Consider the following 21,728-nt stretch of genomic DNA (forward strand, 5'->3'; position numbering starts at 1 on the left):
TCACAGGGCAAACCAGCAAGCCCCAAGTACTCTTCACCACAGGCCAACAGCCCAGAGAGCCCTCTGCTGTGGTCTGACAAGCACCAAGTGCCCTCTGCCGTGGTCTGACAAGCACCAAGTGCCCTCTGCCGTGGTCTGACAAGCACCAAGTGCCCTCTGCCGTGGTCTGACAAGCACCAAGTGCACCTCACCATGACCCTGGGCGCCCCAAGTGCTCTCCATTACAGCTCGTGTGACCCACAATAGACATCTTGGCCCGGTCAGTGTGCCATTTAACCATTGTACAGAGTGATGGATATATGTGCTGCCAGTGCCATGCTGTCACGTGATTGGAGGCCAATCTTCCTCATTTACATTCGGATGAATTGCTTTTTTTACATATTTACTAATTTTCTATAATTTAGTGAAAAAGCACCAAAGAGTCAAGAATGAGGGAGGGCCCATTCACACCGGATGCAGTGCGTTCCGGCCCGATTCTGGTGGAAACGCACTGCCTCGCATTGCGGCCGGCTCACTTTTTAGTGGGGCAGGAGGGGGCGTGGCGGGCCATTCAAGTGAATGGCACCGTAGCCACGCCCCCGGGGGCCACAATGCGGTCGCCCGCACGGGATCGCAAGGCACATTGTGCCTGCAGTCTGGTCCGGTGCGATCAAAATGCTGCAAGCACTATGTGCCCTGCGATTCCGTGCGGCCGGAGGGCGTGGCTACGGTGCCATTCACTTGAATGGCCAGCCACGCCCCCTCCTGCCCCCACTAAAAAGTGAGCCGGCCGCAATGAAGTGCGTTCTGGCCAGAATCGGGCCGGAACGCACTGCATCTAGTGTGAATGGGCCCTGACGCATCAGTAGGGTCTGCTGCTGAACGCCTCACCCGATTATTCTCCGATCGCACAATAACCGCACTGATCTGCGTACGTTGTTTCCTTTCACCCTTCTTATAATGCAGAAGCAGGTCAGGATACGGAATGATTACATTGTACTGATGAGGAAATCAACTCGTCCTTCACAATCAGCCCCAACAGGGGACATTCTGGCCCCTTCCTTACAGAGATAAGATGTCACCTGGGGAAGATGAAGGATCTCCTCGGGGTATAGGGATGACTGCAATGGACTGAAGTCATAATGGATGTCTTAGCAGCCATTTTATGCTGAAGATTAATAGAGATTGCTTTAGAGCCGTGACAAATGCGCCACTAGGGGGAGCTAGCAGCACGCCACACCTGCGCCACCGGCAGCCATTGTACGCAATGCTGAGAGGAAAGACAAACAGAGGCGGAGGACTTCTCACCTGACATGTTTACATTACATAGGAAAACACCTGGAAACTGTACAGATGGCCGGCCATGCAACACGAGGCTGTGACAGGGCAACAAACGCTCGTTAACTGACGGGTCGCACAGAGGAGGGCGGCAGGGACAAATACCCCTCCGGCATATACGGGCTCTGCTCACCTAAACCTCATCATGGCGTCTCTGGGCTCCGGACCTGCACAGAAATCCCCCCAATGTGTAAACTCTGTTCCTGAGCTGCATCATTTAACATGCACCACCACCCCAACCCCCCCCTCATCCCCCCCGCCTCACAATTGATGACATAATCAGGTTAGAAAATGGTCACCAAGTCCAACCAAAACAAAAAATCCGTCACGTTCTCAGAACCCCAAACCAAGGGAAGGCAAACACTCCGACGTGTCCCCAATCTGCTCTAACCGGTACAATGATTAACAGAACCCCACAGAGGACCGGATACTTCCTGGATCATCATTAACAGCGTTCCTAAAGCCAAACAAAGCAGATAGAAGACCCTTCAATGTACACAACGCAATTAGGGTCAAGTAGTGATTGATCAGCACATACCACCAAGGTAGGATAACTCCCATCGGATGCCATACAGTACAAACACAAAGTGATCACTTCCTACTACAAGCCGGGAAGAGTGATGGTCCCGGGTCACATCGGGGAGGGAATATTAAACACAGATCCTTCCAGGAGACTTCAGCGGGACTATAACAAGTAGTTCTGAAGTCTGATGGCTGCTCATGTAAGGTGACCGTGAATCATTTGTACCTGAAAGCCGACACACGGCCGCTATGGGAAGCCGACAAGCCCGCGCACAGCCACCGTGGATGGAGTACTTACATCTGTGGCAGCAAAAGGGTTAAATACAACCAGAGGACCGGCAATGGCCACCAGCGTGCACGTTATACCCTTTTCTCCCATCATTGCTCTTGTAGCCGGCTTCTAGGAAGTGATGATTATGTGTCTGTGACCCGACGCGACGCGTGATGGAGTTCATGTCCCTGATGATGTACGCTCTCATTAAAGGAGAACTATGAGGTGGAGGGGGAGGGGCTTTTCAGTCACCTCATAGTTCTAGCCGACCTGTGACAATGAGACTGTCACAGGTCGGCTCAGTAGATCGGGAGGTGAGAGAACACATACCGGCGCTCGCTCACTTCTCGATCCTGTCACTGCTCTCTGCCGTGACAGGGGAGGGGCTGGATTCCCCCCTCCCCGCTCCGATCCTCCAGCGCTGAATGGCGGAACGGACGGGGGAGGGGGCGGGTACAGCTGGCTCTGCCTCTAGATAGGAGGAGCCAGCTGTCACTCACGCAGCTGGGAGGATCCCGGCACAATTGTCGGGATCCGCTCCGGCTGCGGCGTCTCAGTATACCGCGAGCTGTAGCTCCCTATATACTGAGCCTCGGGTGACGGGAGGACGCTAGTTTGTGTCCCCCCCGTCACCCTGAGGAGGACTATGGGGAAAAGCCCTGACCTCGTAGTTCTCCTTTAACTCTCCACTTTAAGTGCCTTTCATTCATATTTTCTGCACTCGGTTTCGCTTTATTTCAGCTCCTATTCCACAGTTCTACAGATCCGATGATGATGAAGCCTTTCTGTAAGTGAAGGTTCAATCTTTTCCTCCAGGAGCAAAACAAGATCACGCATAGAGCTACCGACACCTCCCTACCTGGGACTTCATCTGTGCCGCTTTCTCCGGATCCACGGTCAGAACATGCTCGTAATGGCGGATGGTGTGCAGCCTGTCCTTGTTCTCTGCTCGGACGTACTTCTTCAGGGCCTGCAGGATGCGGTGAGGCTGCGAGAGATCCACACAAAAGATTAGCAAGACATGGAAGCCGGAGAAACCTTTCCCACACGTTTTTACCGCCACCAAAATGATTATATAAAGCCAAAGCCCAGAAGTCTGTTCATGTATCATGGAGAGGAGATCATTACTTCAGATGTATATATGTGAGATCAATGTACACTATCCATGTGAGGAATTACTGAATAAACCATTTTTTGTATACAAAGCCAGCATAAGCCCGCGCAGGAACCCCGGCATAAGCCCGCGCAGGAACCCCGGCATAAGCCCCGCGCAGGAACCCCTGCATAAGCCCCGCGCAGGAACCCCGGCATAAGCCCGCGCAGGAACCCCAGCATAAGCCCACGCAGGAACCCTAGCATAAGCCTGCACAGGCACCCAGTATCAACCCGCACAGGCACCCTAGCACAAGCCTGCACAGGCACCCAGTATCAACCCGCACAGGCACCCAGTATCAACCCGCACAGAAACCCAGTAAATTGGTATAATCCCTAATAGCACTTCCCAGTGAGCATGGCTTGATGACCTCTATGGAGCGCTACGTAAAAAAGACATCAATGTCACTCACACGAGGGGGTTCGGCCTGCAGGGCTGACAGGTAGTTCTCCAGGGCGATGCGGCGTCTATCATTCAGCATGGCCTCCACGCGTTCCAGATGGGTCTCCACGAGCTGCTGCTTCTCATGAGCGGCCTCCTTCTCCAGAGCCTTCACCGTGGCCTGATAATGCTACAAAAAAAAGACAAGAGGATTACCGACGAGGACAATGTGACCGGCGACGCCGAGGACGCCCAATCACCGCACAGGGTTAAAACTTCCATTAGTCGGATGTCAGGTGAATGTCATTAGCCGCTTCTGCTTTCACTGCCCGACCTTCCTCATCGTAGAAGGCTCATTAGCCGTGACGCCGATAATTACACAAAGTCACCGGCGGAAACGCATACAGTTACACCGCGCTGGAAGGGAAGGACGCTAATAGAACTCTCATGACAAAACCCACACTTGAGATACTGAGAACCCGGTACAAGTGGATCCTCATCTGATCCTGAGGTAATGGGACGGAAGAAGCGCAGCAGGAAGGAAATGGAATGCGGAGAAACCCGAACGATTCAGACAGATTGTCATTTTTTATTCGGCTGTCTGGGGCCGACGCCAAGAAGGTGAGCGGACGAGGAGCACTTCCTGATCACGCACAAATCTGCTGACTCTCCGGCCAGTCTTCTGCTTGGCTTGCCGCGGCCTGGAATGCATCCATATTGTATACAGCAATGCAGGCCGGATCAATGAGGGATGAGGGAGTGAAGGAAACGGATCTCCAGGTCTCTAATGTACAGAAAACGCAGAGTCGGCACTTCACCTGCACAACGTTATACAAAGAAACATTCGAATGCAGCAAAAGCTACAACCGACAGCACTGGGGACCTGCACTCAATGCCGGGTCTCACCAAACAGAAGCTCCACTTCTCATAGTTCATGACTCTTGTAACTGAAGTGATTGCTACAAATGGTGCCATGCTGGAACCAGTCACCACGTCACCAGCACTCCAAATACAAATGTGCTTCAAGTATTTATTGTAAAGACATCACATACAGTCCAAAGAATACCAGGGTTCAGAACCTCGCATGGTCCCCTCCTCAAGGTGATATACTAACCTCCCCGGCTCCGTAACATTAGGGGGGGGGGTTCTTTAGACAAGAAGGGAAGGACTGGGCAGGGTGGTAATGTTTAAAAGGAGAACTACGAGGTCAGGGCTTTTCCCCATAGTTCTCCTTAGGGTAACGGGAGGACACAAACTAGCGTCCTCCCGTCACCCTAGGCTCAGTATATAGGGAGCTGGAGCTCGCAGTATACTGAGACGCCGCAGCTGAAGCACATCCCAACAATTATGTCTGGATCCGCCTATCTAAAGGCAGAGCCAGCTGTACCCGCCCCCTTCCCCGTCCGTTCCACCAGTCAGCGCTGGAGGATCGGAGCAGGGGGAATCCCTGCAGGGAGCCGTGAGTGACAGTATCGAGAAGTGAGTGGACGCCGGTATGTGTTCGCTCACCTCCCGATCTACTGAGCCGACCTGTGACAGTCTCATTGTCACCGGTCGGCTAGAACTATGAGGTGAGTGAAAAGCACTCCCCTCATAGTTCTCCTTTAATGAAGGTGACAAGAATGTGCAGAGCGGTAATGAAGTTGACAAGAATGTGCAAAGCGGTAATGAAGGTGACAAGAATGTGCAGAGCGGTAATGAAGGTGACAAGAATGTGCAGAGCAAGAATGGTGGTAAAAAAGAAACTTTAATAAAACCTTGTAGAGTGCACAGGGCAGCCCAGGATTTCTGGCAGGATCAAACCGATAAACACTGCCACTCCAGACCAAAGGGAGCATATTAGAAAGGTTCACTGTGAGGGTTTATATCCACTGTACAGCGGGTCTAGATTATAATGTGCTGCCCTGGAAGATTGCCAGGAATTGAGTTACCCGGTATAGAACATTTACTGTTATCAGCTAAACGTAACCCCAAAATCCGGAATAGAGAGCCACTTACCTGCATGAGGGTCTGTTTCTCAGCTTTTGGCATGTTCTTGGCCTGGCGTTCGGCTTCCTCCCATTCTTTCTTTGCCTGGAAGGTGGGAGGAGAATTAGAACACAGCTACCCCAAAGTGGCCGGGCAGCCTCCACCGCACCCGCTCACCAGGCCACCGCACTCACCCGGTCCATCCTGTTGCGGTGTCGCACCTCCAGCTGCTCTTTGGCTTTCTGGAAGCGAGCGTGCTCGTTGTCATCGGCCGGGGTCTCCAGATAGACGTCCACGTCATCAGAGGGAGCAGAGGTGGCAGGGACTGGAGGACGGAAAGAAATAATTATTCAACTTCCTCAACTAGGAATCCCCGGCCCGGACATTGGATTAGAGGCGGCGAAGGGGAAGAAAGTGAGAAAGAAGCACAACGTCCTTCTACTGCGTCAGCTGTAACCGCCATTCGCAACAAACACACCGCGATATCTACAGCGCGGAGGGCGAGCTTCAGCAAAATGGTGGATCCAGGGGCATAACACTGCCGAGATCATCACAGGGAGGCCTCGGGTCTCCATTATTACACATTGCAACGTGCGGGGGACACATGACGAGATGACACGACAACTCTGCAATCTCAGGTCACATGTCTGTCCTTCGAGGTCACAAAACTGGGAGAACTAAAGTCATTTCTAAGCTCAGTTTCAGGATTCGTGACAATTCCAGACAAAAATATAACCAAACCAAGAACTAAAACCTCCTACAAGCAAAGAAACTAAGTGAAGAGGTCAGCTGACTTAAAGTGACATGAAACCCTCAGATTTTTTAACATAAACCAATACTGTAATGTGCGCCTTCCTGTAATCCATGGTAGTTTCCCTTCTCTTTGCTGCTCTTCCTTTTAAATCCTCATGTCTTCTCATGCTGGGGGAGAACTTCCCTTTGCAGCTGAGTGCCTCTTCCTGTAGTGCTGGCTCAGGTTGTGAACCTATACACAGACACCGTGTATCCATTCCAGAGACAAGGCAGTCTGCTGCAAAACAGAAGTTCTCCCCCAGCATGAGAAGACATGAGGATTTAAAAGGAAGAGCAGCAAAGAGAAGGGAAACAACAATGGATTACAGTAAGGCGCACATTACAGTATTGGTTTATGTTACACAATCTCAGGGTTTAATGTCACTTTAAGATTGAGGTTTAGCGAGACTCATGAGCTGCGCTGTAATCCGCAGCAGCCAATAACTGACCTGCTTTAATCAATTGGTGTTGCAGACTAAATGGTAGGCGAGACGCGATTGGCTATCCCCCCCTCTTGCTCTGGCAGGCACCCCCCAAGCCCTCCTGTGGTCACCTCCTCCATGGCCAGCTATTCCGTTCATGTATTTTCCCCATCTGCCCAAAACGGTGAATGCAGCAAATATAAATTCTGTTTGATGTCTGAACATCCTCCCCCGACAGACCCGCTGGTGTCTACTTGTCTTCATTTGATCACCTGTCTGGTCCCGTGTCACAGCTCTGCCGGACCACCGCCTGCCCTAAATTGTGCCTGGCTAGCCGGTTCCATGCACCCAGATTTCGGCTTTTTGGGGCTCGGCTTCCTGTAGCCGTCTGCACACCAGCTTCTGCCAGAGAAGAGCTGCAGACTAGTAGCATCAATCCAGACCCTTGCAGCGGATCCAGACGAAGCTCGCCCTTCCCCTGATGACACAGAGGATCCACAATACCCAATAAAAATAAGTGTCAGGTGACCGGCGTCCATTTTACGAAAGACTAAATGGATTATTATGATGAATTCTGGCCTGACGTATGGTCTGTATCGGTTACATGAGGCAATTTGTGCCGGTATAACTGGCGCCTTAAAATGACCCTCTCGGCTTACAAAGTGCTCATCTTACTTCACCAAGGCCGGCCAAGAGCAAAGCAGCGCCACTTCACACCTGAAATCTTCCCCTTTATCCACAGGAGCCATCACATGCGTGCAAATCAAGGTGTGCAATTGCTTGCATGCTCATGTACCAAGGGCTAGGTGGCCATTTTGGGCACTTCAGCAGGATGAGGTTGCAAAAAGAGCCAGACCCGCAACCGATACTGATAAAGCAGCTCACAGCCTGAGGAAGGCCACTTTAGACTTCTTGCCTTGGGTGCTAAAAGGAACTTGCCCCAGCAATGCTTACATATGCTGAACACTCCCCGGGTTGTTCGCTATTACAGTGACATTAAACCCTCAGATTTCTTAACATAAAACAATACTGTAATGTGCGCCTTACTGTAATCCATGGTTGTTTCCCTTCTCTTTGCTGCTCTTCCTTTTAAATCCTCATGTCTTCTCATGCTCTGCAGAACTTCTGTTTTGCAGCAGACTGCCTTGTCTCAGGAATGGATACACGGTGTCTGTGTATAGATTTGTATAGGCTTGTAACGTGAGCCAGCACTACAGGAAGAGGCATTCAGCTGCAAAGGGAAGTTCTCCCCCAGCATGAGAAGACATGAGGATTTAAAAGGAAGAGCAGCAAAGAAAAGGGAAACAACCATGGATTACAGGAAGGAGACATTACAGTATTGTTTTATGTTAAAAAAATCTGAGGGTTTAATGTCACTTTAAGCCTTTGAAAGCTAAACACATTGGCTCCCAAATGGTGATCACTGTCCTTTGTCACTACAGACTGTGGTCATTCCACTGGCCACACACACACGGTCATGAAGGGGTTACAAACATTTGACAATATAAAATGAAATGGTCAATGTAATTCTCAATTGCGTTTTATCTGCAAGAAGACGGAGATATGAAAACTACCAGCATCGTATGTGTGTGTATGTGTGTGTGTGTATATATGTATATTATATATATATATATATATATATATATATATATATATATATATATATATATATATATATATATATATATATATATATATATATATATATATATATATATATATATATATATATATATATATATATATATATATATATATATATATATATATATATATATATATATATATATATATATATATATATATATATATATATATATATATATATATATATATATATATATATATATATATATATATATATATATATATATATATATATATATATATATATATATATATATATATATATATATATATATATATATATATATATATATATATATATATATATATATATATATATATATATATATATATATATATATATATATATATATATATATATATATATATATATATATATATATATATATATATATATATATATATATATATATATATATATATATATATATATATATATATATATATATATATATATATATATATATATATATATATATATATATATATATATATATATATATATATATATATATATATATATATATATATATATATATATATATATATATATATATATATATATATATATATATATATATATATATATATATATATATATATATATATATATATATATATATATATATATATATATATATATATATATATATATATATATATATATATATATATATATATATATATATATATATATATATATATATATATATATATATATATATATATATATATATATATATATATATATATATATATATATATATATATATATATATATATATATATATATATATATATATATATATATATATATATATATATATATATATATATATATATATATATATATATATATATATATATATATATATATATATATATATATAATATACATATATACACACTCACACACATATATAAAACTCATCAGACAGACTCAGACACTCCCGGCTGCAGATCAGAGGAAAAAGCAAGGACGAGGATTCTATGGAGATCGAGGAACAGATGGCGCAGAAAGCAACGGGGAGGAGAAACAGACGTGGTTAAGGAGCAGCAATGACACTGCGTACATGTTGGGAGTCTTTACCTCTTTCACTCCACGAACAGCAGAGGGTACCAGCAATTGTGTTACAGGCCGCACCAGGCCAGCCAGAAAGCATGTTAAGTTCACCCGGAAAGCAAAAGCAGAAGCCGCTGAGAATGAACCAACATTCAGGTTAGGCACCAACAACAGGTCACAGGAGGATCTACCCTGAATGTTGCTCTGTCCTCAGGACGGCTCACTTCACTGTGCACACGGCACTTGGTCCTCTGTGCAGCGATATAGCAATTAAATGGATGTTAAGATGGATGACTTTGGGGATGAAAAGGGTTAAAAAAAAGACAGGCCGGTGTCACCATAATCAACCTGGCGAACTGGCTCCCCAAGATAGGAGGCCGGGGGCCCCCCCTGCGACTTACTCGTGACTTTGCAAACTGCCATGCAATAGTCCTCCGACTCAAAATTGTTCCTGTTGCCACCGCAGCCGCCATAAATAAACCGGACACACTTTTTCTGTTGAGGGTCGAAGTACCAGCGCGGAAACATGGCGCGGCAGGGCCCAGTTTCGGCCTCTTGAGAGCAGACAACTGTGAGGAGACGGGTCACAAACAGCGGGAGGTGAGCGTCAGAGGCGAGGAGCTGCATCAAAACTTCACCCTCCATATCAATGAACAGACAAGACTGAGGAGAAGAAACCTGGAGGACGGGGCCAAGTCTAAACCCTCAATGCCCGCTCAGAAGACTGGTCCAATATGGCTTCAGGTGTCTCTACACCAGTCTGTGTGAAGCAGCACCTACCATGGGGAATATGATGGACAGACTCACCTCAATCAGCACAGTCATGTTCTAAAAACAGCAGATCTGTTCCGATTGGTTCTCGTATCCCAAGACATGCACACCTCTATCCATTCTCAAGGAAGGTGAATGTTTTTACATACAGGAGTCCTTAGAATGGTGCAGCCCTTTAAAGTGGGTGAGGATTTAAAAAAAAAGGGAAGCCGTCTTCTAGGGATCATCATGTTAATGTGACTAAGTCGTACCGCAAAAGTACCTTTCACCTGGAATTTCTCCTAATAAACAGCAAAGCTCTTCCTGTGCCTAGGTACTCCTGATATTGGTGAACTACCTGTGTCTCGGAATGCCTGTTCTGTATCCTCAGAGCTGTATATCTGCAGTGTGAGATCATCCAAGGCTCTGCTGCCTCTGACTGCCGGTCTCAGGAGTTTCGGTGATGTCACCTGTGTGCTGCTCACTATTCTCCTTGCTGAAGAGGAAGCCGTACCCGAGGACCTGCACTGCAAGGATCTCCCTGCTTCATTCATTCTGTGGACAGTTGTCTTCTGCTTCTCACAAATCGGGGGGCCACTCTGGCACGAGGAAGCAAAAACCTGCTCTACCAAGATGGCCGCACAGAGACTTGAAGGAATGTATTGGGGCCCTTGATTATCCTATTGGTATTATCTCAGCGGATAGGAGGGGGTCTAGATCAGGGTTGGCAGCTTCTACAAACCACAGGACATCCCCAGTTTGCTTGGTTTGTAATGCAACTATATGGATCTGAGAATGAAGAGGCACTACGAGTTCATAGTCCAGATACAAACTTGTTCCCTTATTCCAATGTAAGAGAACAGGAGACTTTTTAAAAAGGGCCATTTCCTGGGCTAGAATCCCCCCCCCCCACCCCCTCATCTGGGCTTTAGGATAAACTATGCGGAGGAGCACTGTGCTTTATCAGGCAATTGGTTTAAAAGATCACATAATACATTCCTATTCCAGTCCACACACAATGGGGGGGAATTTATCAAAACTGGAGCAGTTGCCTATGGCGACCAATCAGCATCCACCTTTCATTTTCAAATGTTAACTGAACAAACTGGAGAGAAGCTGATTGGTTGCCATAGGCAACTGCTCCAGATTTTTCTGCTCCAGTTTTGATTAAGTCCCCCCATTGTTTTTTCCTATCCTGATGTAGGCGGGGGTAACTTCTAACCCCCGGGATGCCTTGGCTCTTTCTAAAGTCTTTAATCTAATCTTACATTGGAATACATTTTTACCTGAACCATCATCTCATGGGGCGGCCTTTCAATCTCAGAGCAATATAACCAGCAGATAGAGACACCATGTAGAACAGGGTATGGTAGTCAGGGCAGCCATCAGGGGGGGGAAGGCCGATACTCATGTAAGGGGCCGGGCAGCCTGGGGGCCTGCCCGGGTCCCTTAAATGACTATCGGCCGACGGTGAAGGGCGAGGAGGCGGAGGCCTGGCCCTAGCAGCACAGGGCCCCAGCATTGCCGCTCCAGCGGCTTTGAGACAAGTTAGGGCCCCATCAGCGACGCTGCTCGTGTGATGTCGGACTGGCCGGAAGTGACGTCACTTCTGGCCGGTCCGGCGGCAGACAAAGCCATGTGTGCAGGTAAGAGGAGCTAGGAAGGAAGGAAAGGAGGGAGGGGAGGGATGCAGCCCTGACCAGCCCACCATAGACAGTCTCAGATTGGCTGTGCAGAATCTATGGTGGGCTCTGCAGGGTCACTCTCAGGTGGGTCCTGCGCCCAGCGCGTCACTAAGCCCTGCGTCCAGCGGCACGGGGGGGGCCCGGCCTAAAGCCACGTAAGGGGCCCCAAAATTTCTTATGGCTGCCCTGATGGTAGTCTGTAATAGAAGATCAGCAGCAGGGACATCACAGGCAATAGTCCTTTGCCCTCCGCTGGCGGTGTTTTTTTAAAGCCTTCACTATTCAGGGTCTTGTCAGAAAAATTCCAAAATGTGGAACTAAACGAATTTCCACAATTTTTTTTCCTGGGCAACAACATAGAGGCGGCTTGGTCAGCCGTCAGTCACACCCTCACCTTTCACGTCAGTGACAATGTCTTTATCGGACATTGTCCGCCCATTGGTGCCCTGTGTGGGCGTCTCATCATTATACTCGTCCTCATCCTTGTAATTGTCATAATAATAATCGCGATCTTCTACAACATCATCTTCATTCTCCACCTCTTCGTCTTCATCCTCCACTGCGACTGTGAAGTCTTCTACGTCAGCCTCGGTTGGGAATTCACTGGGGGGAAAAAGGGAATAAAGTGTAAAAGACGGCAACCATAATGAGTGATCGCTGAGGGTGAGACGCAAAACATAGGAAAACACACCAGGCCAGCCATGGCTCTAGGAAACAACATGGCGTGAAGTTGGAGACGTAAGGTGGGTCCTGCGCCCAGCGCGTCACTAAGCCCTGCGTCCAGCGGCACGGGGGGGGCCCGGCCTAAAGCCACGTAAGGGGCCCCAAAATTTCTTATGGCTGCCCTGATGGTAGTCTGTAATAGAAGATCAGCAGCAGGGACATCACAGGCAATAGTCCTTTGCCCTCCGCTGGCGGTGTTTTTTTAAAGCCTTCACTATTCAGGGTCTTGTCAGAAAAATTCCAAAATGTGGAACTAAACGAATTTCCACAATTTTTTTTCCTGGGCAACAACATAGAGGCGGCTTGGTCAGCCGTCAGTCACACCCTCACCTTTCACGTCAGTGACAATGTCTTTATCGGACATTGTCCGCCCATTGGTGCCCTGTGTGGGCGTCTCATCATTATACTCGTCCTCATCCTTGTAATTGTCATAATAATAATCGCGATCTTCTACAACATCATCTTCATTCTCCACCTCTTCGTCTTCATCCTCCACTGCGACTGTGAAGTCTTCTACGTCAGCCTCGGTTGGGAATTCACTGGGGGGAAAAAGGGAATAAAGTGTAAAAGACGGCAACCATAATGAGTGATCGCTGAGGGTGAGACGCAAAACATAGGAAAACACACCAGGCCAGCCATGGCTCTAGGAAACAACATGGCGTGAAGTTGGAGACGTTCTTATGAAGATAAAACTAACCTTTTGTACGCTTCATAGTCATCCTCGTCTTCCTCTTCCTCCTCTTCATCCTCCTCCTCTTTAGATAGAGGCTCTACCAGTTTCTTGGCCTGAGGACAGCAGACGTACTCTGTGCCGCGGAACTGGTCAACAGCACATGGAAGAAGCATCCCGTAACTATGGAGGACCATGACCTCCGTCACACAGGCCTGTGGAGAAGAGGGTCAGGGTGTCAAATTTATCGCCTGATCCTCCACCGGCTACCTGGTCTGTCACCTCTCGGGCTGAACCTTCAAACAAAGTCCACGCAACCACATCCTATACAACGGAACTAAAACTATCTGTATTACAGTCCTACAATGGAGGCACATTCAGGTTATTGCACTTTCCCGTAGATTATAAACTATTTGGCAACTCTTCCACTTGTATAGGCAACATGTCCTGGGGGACCATTATTGTTCCTCTACTATCTCCATATATGTTCCTGGAACATCTCGAGAAGTATTACTGAAAAGGAGTTTCGCTCTACAGTGGTACTTCGGTTCACAAACAATTTGGTTGGCGACCAGGAAGTCGTCAAAATTTTGCCTCCGTTCGCGAACTCTGCCTCGGGTGACGAACGCGGCCATCTTCCCCACTCCGACACATGGTCGTGGCTTCCGGCACCCGAGATTGCGGTCGCAGACAGGGCTGTGGACACTTACTGTGAAGCTTTGTAGCACAGTATTGTACGGTATTACTGTATTCCATCTAGCATAACGCCCAAGAAAGTGCAGAGCATTAAAGGAGAACTATGATGTCAGGACTTTCCCCCATAGTTCTCCTCAGGGTAATGGAAGGACACAAACTAGCGTCCTCCCATCACCCTAAGCTCAGTATATAGGGAGCTACAGCTCACGGTATACTGAGACGCCGCAGCTGAAGCGGATCCCGACAAATGTGCCGGGATCCGCCCAGCTGCGTGACTGACAGCTAGCTCTGCCTATCTAGAGGCAGAGCCAGCTGTACCCGCCCCCCTCCCCCGGTCAGCGCTGGCAGATCGGAGCAGGTAGGGGGGAATCCAGCCCCTCCCCTGTCACGGCAGAGAGCCATGACAGGATCGAGAGGTGAGCGAACGCCGGTATGTGTTCCCTCACTTCCCGATCTACTGAGCCGACCTGTGACAGTCTCATTGTCACAGGTTGGCTAGAACTATGAGGTGAGTGAAAAGCACTCCCCTCATAGTTCTCCTTTAATGAAGGTGACAAGAATGTGCAGAGCGGTAATGAAGTTGACAAGAATGTGCAGAGCGGTAATGAAGTTGACAAGAATGTGCAGAGCGGTAATGAAGGTGACAAGAATGTGCAGAGCAAGAATGGTGGTAAAAAAGAAACTTGTGGTTAAATTATTATTTTTTTCCATATGGGTCAGAATGGATTAACCTGATTCACATTGAACCCTATGGACGGGAAAATTTAATTCGGTTCGCAACCAGGATCGTGGAACCAATTAAGTTCGTGAACAGAGGTACCACTGTAATCCCAGTGTTTGGGATGAACATTTTACCGAGGACCGGCTTCTCTAGGTAAAGGTATCTTCACTTAATTTGAATGACAATCAGGTCAGTATTATAAAATCCCGCCATTAATAGTATAAATTGTACATTACAGCTGCAATACGTCTGAACTCTAATTTACAGTTTCCTCTGCAAATCCCAACAGCCCGGGAGCCCCTCCACCATCTCCTCCTATCCATGATGGCTTTGCCAGATATCAGATGATTTGTTCTTCTAGGAGTCATCCTCGCCCCAAGCCATCCTGTACTTTGCTGATAACACAGGACGATCCTCTCATCTCAGTCCCTTACCTCTCGAGCCACGTTCTGCCAGTACTGGTGACTCTCGCAAAGATCCATCCGCTCCTTGTGGAAGAACTTGCACTTCTCAGGGACCAGCAGAACATCGCTGACAAAGTCGCCCACTGCAAACAAAAAGCACAGCCGTCAGTACCGGGCGTCAGGGAGATCAGACGGAAGCTGCGCTCCTCACAGTACTTGACCCTTTAATAGTGATTACTATGGACGGGCCCGAGCCAAAACCAGGCAAGATGACACCAAAGCACCAGAACTAAGAAAGCGGATGTTACCGGGTCTTGCAAAGTCCTTTCCTCCGTACAATAATCATTATATCACCTGGAGGAAGGGAACCCGAGATGCCCCAAAATGTCTTTATGACTCTGTGGCTCTGTCTTCACAATAAAATGTGTGAAATGCATTTTATCTGCATTTGAAATCTTCTCATGGGAGGTCAGAATGCTCATGGAGGTCAGACTGACACCTGCAGGTCATCTGATGCTGGAGAGATTGTCGAGGGCTAGTTCACACCATATGCAGTTGTCATGCAGTCCCTTCAGTGTGACTGATGCAGCCAAAACACATCACAATGCTTTCCTATGGGCTTTCTCGTTGCTGTATTTACACCATTGCAGTCCGTTCAGAAAGAGTACCGATTGTCCTATTTTAGCTACATCTAACTGCACCGAAACGCATACAAACGCATATAAAAAAACCCACAGGATTGTGGCATCATCCAGGGGAAAAAACGCATCTGAACGCATCACAAACACGTCAAAATAGATTGCAATGCAACCGCGCAAGACGCAGGCAGTTGTGATGCAGTTTCTGGTGTTAACCAACACTAAAAATGTTAACTATATCCCATCGAAGCCCAATCAAGGCCACAATAGTTGTCCAGCGTGAGCAGGGCAGCCATCAGGGGGGGTACGTCCGATACTCATGTAAGGGGCCCGGGCAGCCTGGGGGGCCCGTCCGGGTCCCTTACATGACTATCGGCCGACGGTGAAGGGCGAGGAGGTGGAGGCCTGGCCCTAGCAGCGCAGGGCCCCAGCATGGCCGCTCCAGCGGCTTTGAGACAAGCTCAGGCCCCATCAGCGACGCTGCTCGTCTGATGTCGGGCTGGCCGGAAGTAACGTCACTTCTGGTTGGTCCATCGGCAGATGAGGCCACGTGTGCAGGTAAGAGGAGCTAGGAAGGAAGGACAGGAGGGAGGGATGCAGCCCTGACCAGCCCACCATAGACAGTCTCAGATGGGCTGTGCAGCATCTATGGTGGGCTCTGCAGGGTCACTCTCAGGTGGGTCCTGTGTCCATTGCGCCACTAAGCCCTGCGTCCAGCACGTCACTAAGCCCTGCGTCCAGCGGCGCGGGGGGCCCGGCCTAAAGCCATGTAAGGGGCCTCAAAATTTCTGATGGCTGCCCTGAGCGTGAGAACCTGCACAACGGCCCTCGATATCTGTGCGCGGGCAGAGAGGATTCACCGAGGATTCACTGAGGGAGAAACAATACTGCAGAACAATTTCATAGTAAATAATGAAGACGAGTCAGAGGGATGACCAGTTTCTATGATTTATATATTTACATTGTTATTGATTTATGTTTTTGCATTTCCTGATCTCTGCTCCGGTTTGCTGGGGAGACCCAAAGCTCAGCAATATGAAACTATACATGCGAATAGAGAAGACGTGACCAGTAGCGTGTATGAATCTTGGGCCCGGACCGCGCAGAGAGTCACATGCACGGAAATTAATTCAGAATTAACAGCTTCCCCCGTTTGCCGTGACAGTCAGAAAACCGTGACCGTTGGCGCTCAATAAATCATTACTGGACATGACTCCGGCTAACCAACAGCTCTGACCTTGACGCGCCGATCGGTCGTGCGTACAAACCGACGGCATAAATTCTGAGGTGACTGCCGTTACCGCTGTGTGATTTATTCCACGAGGTCTCAGAATTTCACAAAGTGCATACAAAGTGAAGCGCTGGATCTTCCATTGCTGGTGCCTGGCGATAGGGAGGACGGCCCTATTATCGGAGATCTCTCCGGTGAGGCTGCTCATATATACACCAGAACACCGACGGACTTTGAGCAGGGCTGTAGCTACCATGGGGCGAGGGAGGCACTTGCCTAAGGCGCAGCTAAGACAGGGCGCAGCCAGGGCCAGTCTGGCTGCGCCCCCTTGCCCCTGTTGCCATGGCGAGCACAGGGCGAGCACAGGCCAACACAGCCGCGGCGCACAGGATCCAGCTTCTCCTCTGATCCCCGCTGCTCACCCCCCCCCTGTACGGGCCGAGGACTCCGTGTCCTCAATCTCTTTTTCTATTTCAAAAGGGAAATGTCGGGGGTCTGTTTAGACCCCTAATATTTCCCAGAAGCCCCCAACAGTAAAATAAATATTTAAAAAAACAAAAACCACCCCCCAATCACACATTACTAGACCTGTGCTAAGACTAAAAATGTGTTTCGGACGAAATGAACGAAAACTAAAAAAAAAATGTCAGTTCCGTCAAATGAAACAAATTTTTATGCTATTTTAGATTTGGCCGCCATCCTGGGGGCGGGGCGCATGACGTCTTGCCTCGGGCGAGAATTTCATGAGGCCGCAGAGCCGGCCCGGCACACAGCGCTACGAGCAGCAGGTCAGCAAAGGTCAGCACAGTGGACTGCCGTTTACAGGACCGGGGGGGACGGCACGGGGCAAACGCAACTTCAAATCTCCACAAATGGAACATCGTGAAGGGCAATAAAAACATGACGGAAGATTTGAAGGTGAAATCTCTCTGACACGAAGGGCTCAATGCACAAAGCCAACACAAAAAGATAAGGATCCTTATTTCCAGCCAAGACAGACGCATGAAAATAAAGATCCTTATCCCCGCCGCGTTACAGCTTTGTGAATGGAGACCGCCATATATTAGGTCTAGAGGATATAAAATGACATCAGTCTTTGGGGAATGTGTATTCACATCCCCCCGCTCACCAAGACTGGAGGGTAGGCTGCACCTCAGCGGTGTCGCCCGGTGAATTCTCAGGCTGCCTGCTCATGTCAGAAATGTTTCAGCCCTGTAGTGGAGGATTGGGGTTGTAGTGTCTATGATTAGTTTTGTAGGAATGAAGGGGGGTGCAGATGCTCACCTAGACACTTGTAGGGCCCTGTAGGTGGAGGATTGGGGTTGTAGTGTACGTGTGGAGTTTTGTAGGAATGAAGGGGGGTGCAGATGCTCACCTAGACACTTGTAGGGCCCTGTAGGTGGAGGATTGGGGTTGTAGTGTACGTGTGGAGTTTTGTAGGGATGATGGGGGTGCAGATGTTCACCTAGACACTTGTAGGGCCCTGTAGTAGAGGATTGGGGTTGTAGTGTCTATGATTAGTTTTGTAGGAATGAAGGGGGGTGCAGATGCTCACCTAGACACTTGTAGGGCCCTGTAGGTGGAGGATTGGGGTTGTAGTGTACGTGTGGAGTTTTGTAGGAATGAAGGGGGGTGCAGATGCTCACCTAGACACTTGTAGGGCCCTGTAGGTGGAGGATTGGGGTTGTAGTGTACGTGTGGAGTTTTGTAGGGATGATGGGGGTGCAGATGCTCACCTAGACACTTGTAGGGCACTACGATGTGGCTGTGGCCCTTGCAGTTCTTCTTCCCCTTCTTGCACCAGTTATCGATGCTGACCGGCTGGTTGGCTTCCACCACGTTGGTGATCTTAAAATCGGGGTACACCTGCGTGTGGATGGGAACGGAAAGCAGACAACACGTCACCACGGCTACAAAGACAATAACCCGCTGGTGTCATCTACTACAGCGAGAATCAACAATCCGAACCACCAACATTCCTCAGAACTGGAGACACCGGGGAGAGGAAATGGGAGGCGGCAACCACAATACAGAGATCATGTGACTCGGATCCGGACTGTAGGAAGTGTTGTACAATATAAAACAATGTAGCAATCACATTTAGTTAAAGAAAAAGTACGAGGTCAGTGTTTTCCCCCGTAGTTCTCCTCAGGGTAACGGGAGGCCACAAACTAGCGTCCTCCCGTCACCCTAGGCTCAGTATATAGGGAGCTACAGCTCGCGGTATACTGAGACGCCGCAGCCGGAGCGGATCCCGACATCGCTGTCGAGATCCGCCCAGCTGCATGACTGACAGCTGGCTCCTCCTATCTAGAGGCAGAGCCAGCTGTACCCGCCCCCTCCCCCGTCCGTTCCGCCAGTCAGCGCTGGAGGATCGGAGCGGGGAGAATACCTGCAGGGAGCCGTGAGTCACCACTCTCTGCAGGGAGATGATCGAGAGGTGAGCGAACGCCTGTATGTGTTCCCTCACTTCCCGATCTATTGAGCCGACCTGCGACAGTTGCATTGTCACACGTCGTCTCCATCTATCAGGATGAGCGTAAATCACTCCCCGCATAGTTCTCCTTTAAATCAGATCTAAGCTCCCCAACTCCCAAAATACGTCTTACACTGAGGGCACGGCTCCGGAGCACGCGGGGCAGACTGGCAGGGCTGCTGCTTATAGGGAGGCAGTGCGAGAGCATGGTCAGCCTGCAACAGGAAGTGCTGTAACTGGCGGGATCTCCAGGGAATTCCTTCCCCAGTCTATAATAGTAACAGAAAACGGCGTCTTCTGCTGAGCTGTGTGACAGAGCTGTGTAAACCTCAGGACTGGATGGACAGAAATACAAATCCTATGGCAGATTGCTGTGTCTATTGTAAGCGTGTTGAGTTTCCGGAGTTCCCTCTCTGTTCCTGTAGGGGGGGTCATCGGGTCTCAGGTGCAGATGCTCACCTAGACACTTGTAGGGCCCTGTAGGTGGAGGATTGGGGTTGTAGTGTACGTGTGGAGTTTTGTAGGGATGATGGGGGTGCAGATGCTCACCTAGACACTTGTAGGGCACTACGATGTGGCTGTGGCCCTTGCAGTTCTTCTTCCCCTTCTTGCACCAGTTATCGATGCTGACCGGCTGGTTGGCTTCCACCACGTTGGTGATCTTAAAATCGGGGTACACCTGCGTGTGGATGGGAACGGAAAGCAGACAACACGTCACCACGGCTACAAAGACAATAACCCGCTGGTGTCATCTACTACAGCGAGAATCAACAATCCGAACCACCAACATTCCTCAGAACTGGAGACACCGGGGAGAGGAAATGGGAGGCGGCAACCACAATACAGAGATCATGTGACTCGGATCCGGACTGTAGGAAGTGTTGTACAATATAAAACAATGTAGCAATCACATTTAGTTAAAGAAAAAGTACGAGGTCAGTGTTTTCCCCCGTAGTTCTCCTCAGGGTAACGGGAGGCCACAAACTAGCGTCCTCCCGTCACCCTAGGCTCAGTATATAGGGAGCTACAGCTCGCGGTATACTGAGACGCCGCAGCCGGAGCGGATCCCGACATCGCTGTCGAGATCCGCCCAGCTGCATGACTGACAGCTGGCTCCTCCTATCTAGAGGCAGAGCCAGCTGTACCCGCCCCCTCCCCCGTCCGTTCCGCCAGTCAGCGCTGGAGGATCGGAGCGGGGAGAATACCTGCAGGGAGCCGTGAGTCACCACTCTCTGCAGGGAGATGATCGAGAGGTGAGCGAACGCCTGTATGTGTTCCCTCACTTCCCGATCTATTGAGCCGACCTGCGACAGTTGCATTGTCACACGTCGTCTCCATCTATCAGGATGAGCGTAAATCACTCCCCGCATAGTTCTCCTTTAAATCAGATCTAAGCTCCCCAACTCCCAAAATACGTCTTACACTGAGGGCACGGCTCCGGAGCACGCGGGGCAGACTGGCAGGGCTGCTGCTTATAGGGAGGCAGTGCGAGAGCATGGTCAGCCTGCAACAGGAAGTGCTGTAACTGGCGGGATCTCCAGGGAATTCCTTCCCCAGTCTATAATAGTAACAGAAAACGGCGTCTTCTGCTGAGCTGTGTGACAGAGCTGTGTAAACCTCAGGACTGGATGGACAGAAATACAAATCCTATGGCAGATTGCTGTGTCTATTGTAAGCGTGTTGAGTTTCCGGAGTTCCCTCTCTGTTCCTGTAGGGGGGGTCATCGGGTCTCCAGTATAAAAGGTCAGGGGGGGGACAGGGGGGACGGGACGGCACGGCACTCACCTCCTGGCAGTACTCCAGGATCTCCTCCTCCTTCTGGAAGCAGCTTTTGCTCCCCGAGGGATCCGGCTCCCATTTGCTGCTTTGAACGTTGACGTGCATGTTTAACTTCCCGCAGAACATGGCCACCTGAGGCTCCGACACGGCAAACCCGGCTGCGGCATTGGCGGCGAGGGCCTGGCGAGAGGAGAGAGAAAAAAAACGTTAGACGTCTACAAATCTGACATCACAACCATCAGTGATCACCGGCAACCTGCAGAGGTCAGAGAGCGCAGGCATGGTACAGGAGACGGTCAGAGAGCGCAGGCATGGTACAGGAGAGGGTCAGAGGGGGCAGACATGGTACAGGAGATGGCCAGAGACTGCAGACATGGTACAGGAGATGGTCAGAGACTGCAGACATGGTACAGGAGATG

The 21,728-nt window shown here is 49.0% G+C and overlaps 1 protein-coding gene across 2 annotated transcripts in view; it reads right to left on the bottom strand.

Annotated features, from left to right (window-relative positions):
* APLP2 (amyloid beta precursor like protein 2) overlaps nt 1–21,728 on the bottom strand; it is a 51,903-nt gene that overhangs the window by 9,235 nt on the left and 20,940 nt on the right. Inside the window, exons 2-11 of one of the 2 annotated variants that reach the window (XM_018572326.1) lie at nt 21,316–21,489; nt 20,080–20,209; nt 15,216–15,328; nt 13,392–13,579; nt 13,025–13,233; nt 9,938–10,105; nt 5,807–5,937; nt 5,643–5,717; nt 3,676–3,834; nt 2,970–3,098 (exon numbers count right to left, since the gene is read on the bottom strand). In XM_018572326.1, the coding sequence (XP_018427828.1) occupies nt 2,970–3,098; nt 3,676–3,834; nt 5,643–5,717; nt 5,807–5,937; nt 9,938–10,105; nt 13,025–13,233; nt 13,392–13,579; nt 15,216–15,328; nt 20,080–20,209; nt 21,316–21,489 (1,476 nt within the window). The remainder of the gene's footprint in view (nt 1–2,969; nt 3,099–3,675; nt 3,835–5,642; nt 5,718–5,806; nt 5,938–9,937; nt 10,106–13,024; nt 13,234–13,391; nt 13,580–15,215; nt 15,329–20,079; nt 20,210–21,315; nt 21,490–21,728) is intronic. The other variant, XM_018572327.1, reaches the window with a different exon arrangement.

This window comes from Nanorana parkeri, unplaced genomic scaffold, assembly GCF_000935625.1.
Source record: "Nanorana parkeri isolate BGI_ZX_2015 unplaced genomic scaffold, ASM93562v1 scaffold1998, whole genome shotgun sequence".
NCBI classification, from domain to species: domain Eukaryota; kingdom Metazoa; phylum Chordata; class Amphibia; order Anura; family Dicroglossidae; genus Nanorana; species Nanorana parkeri.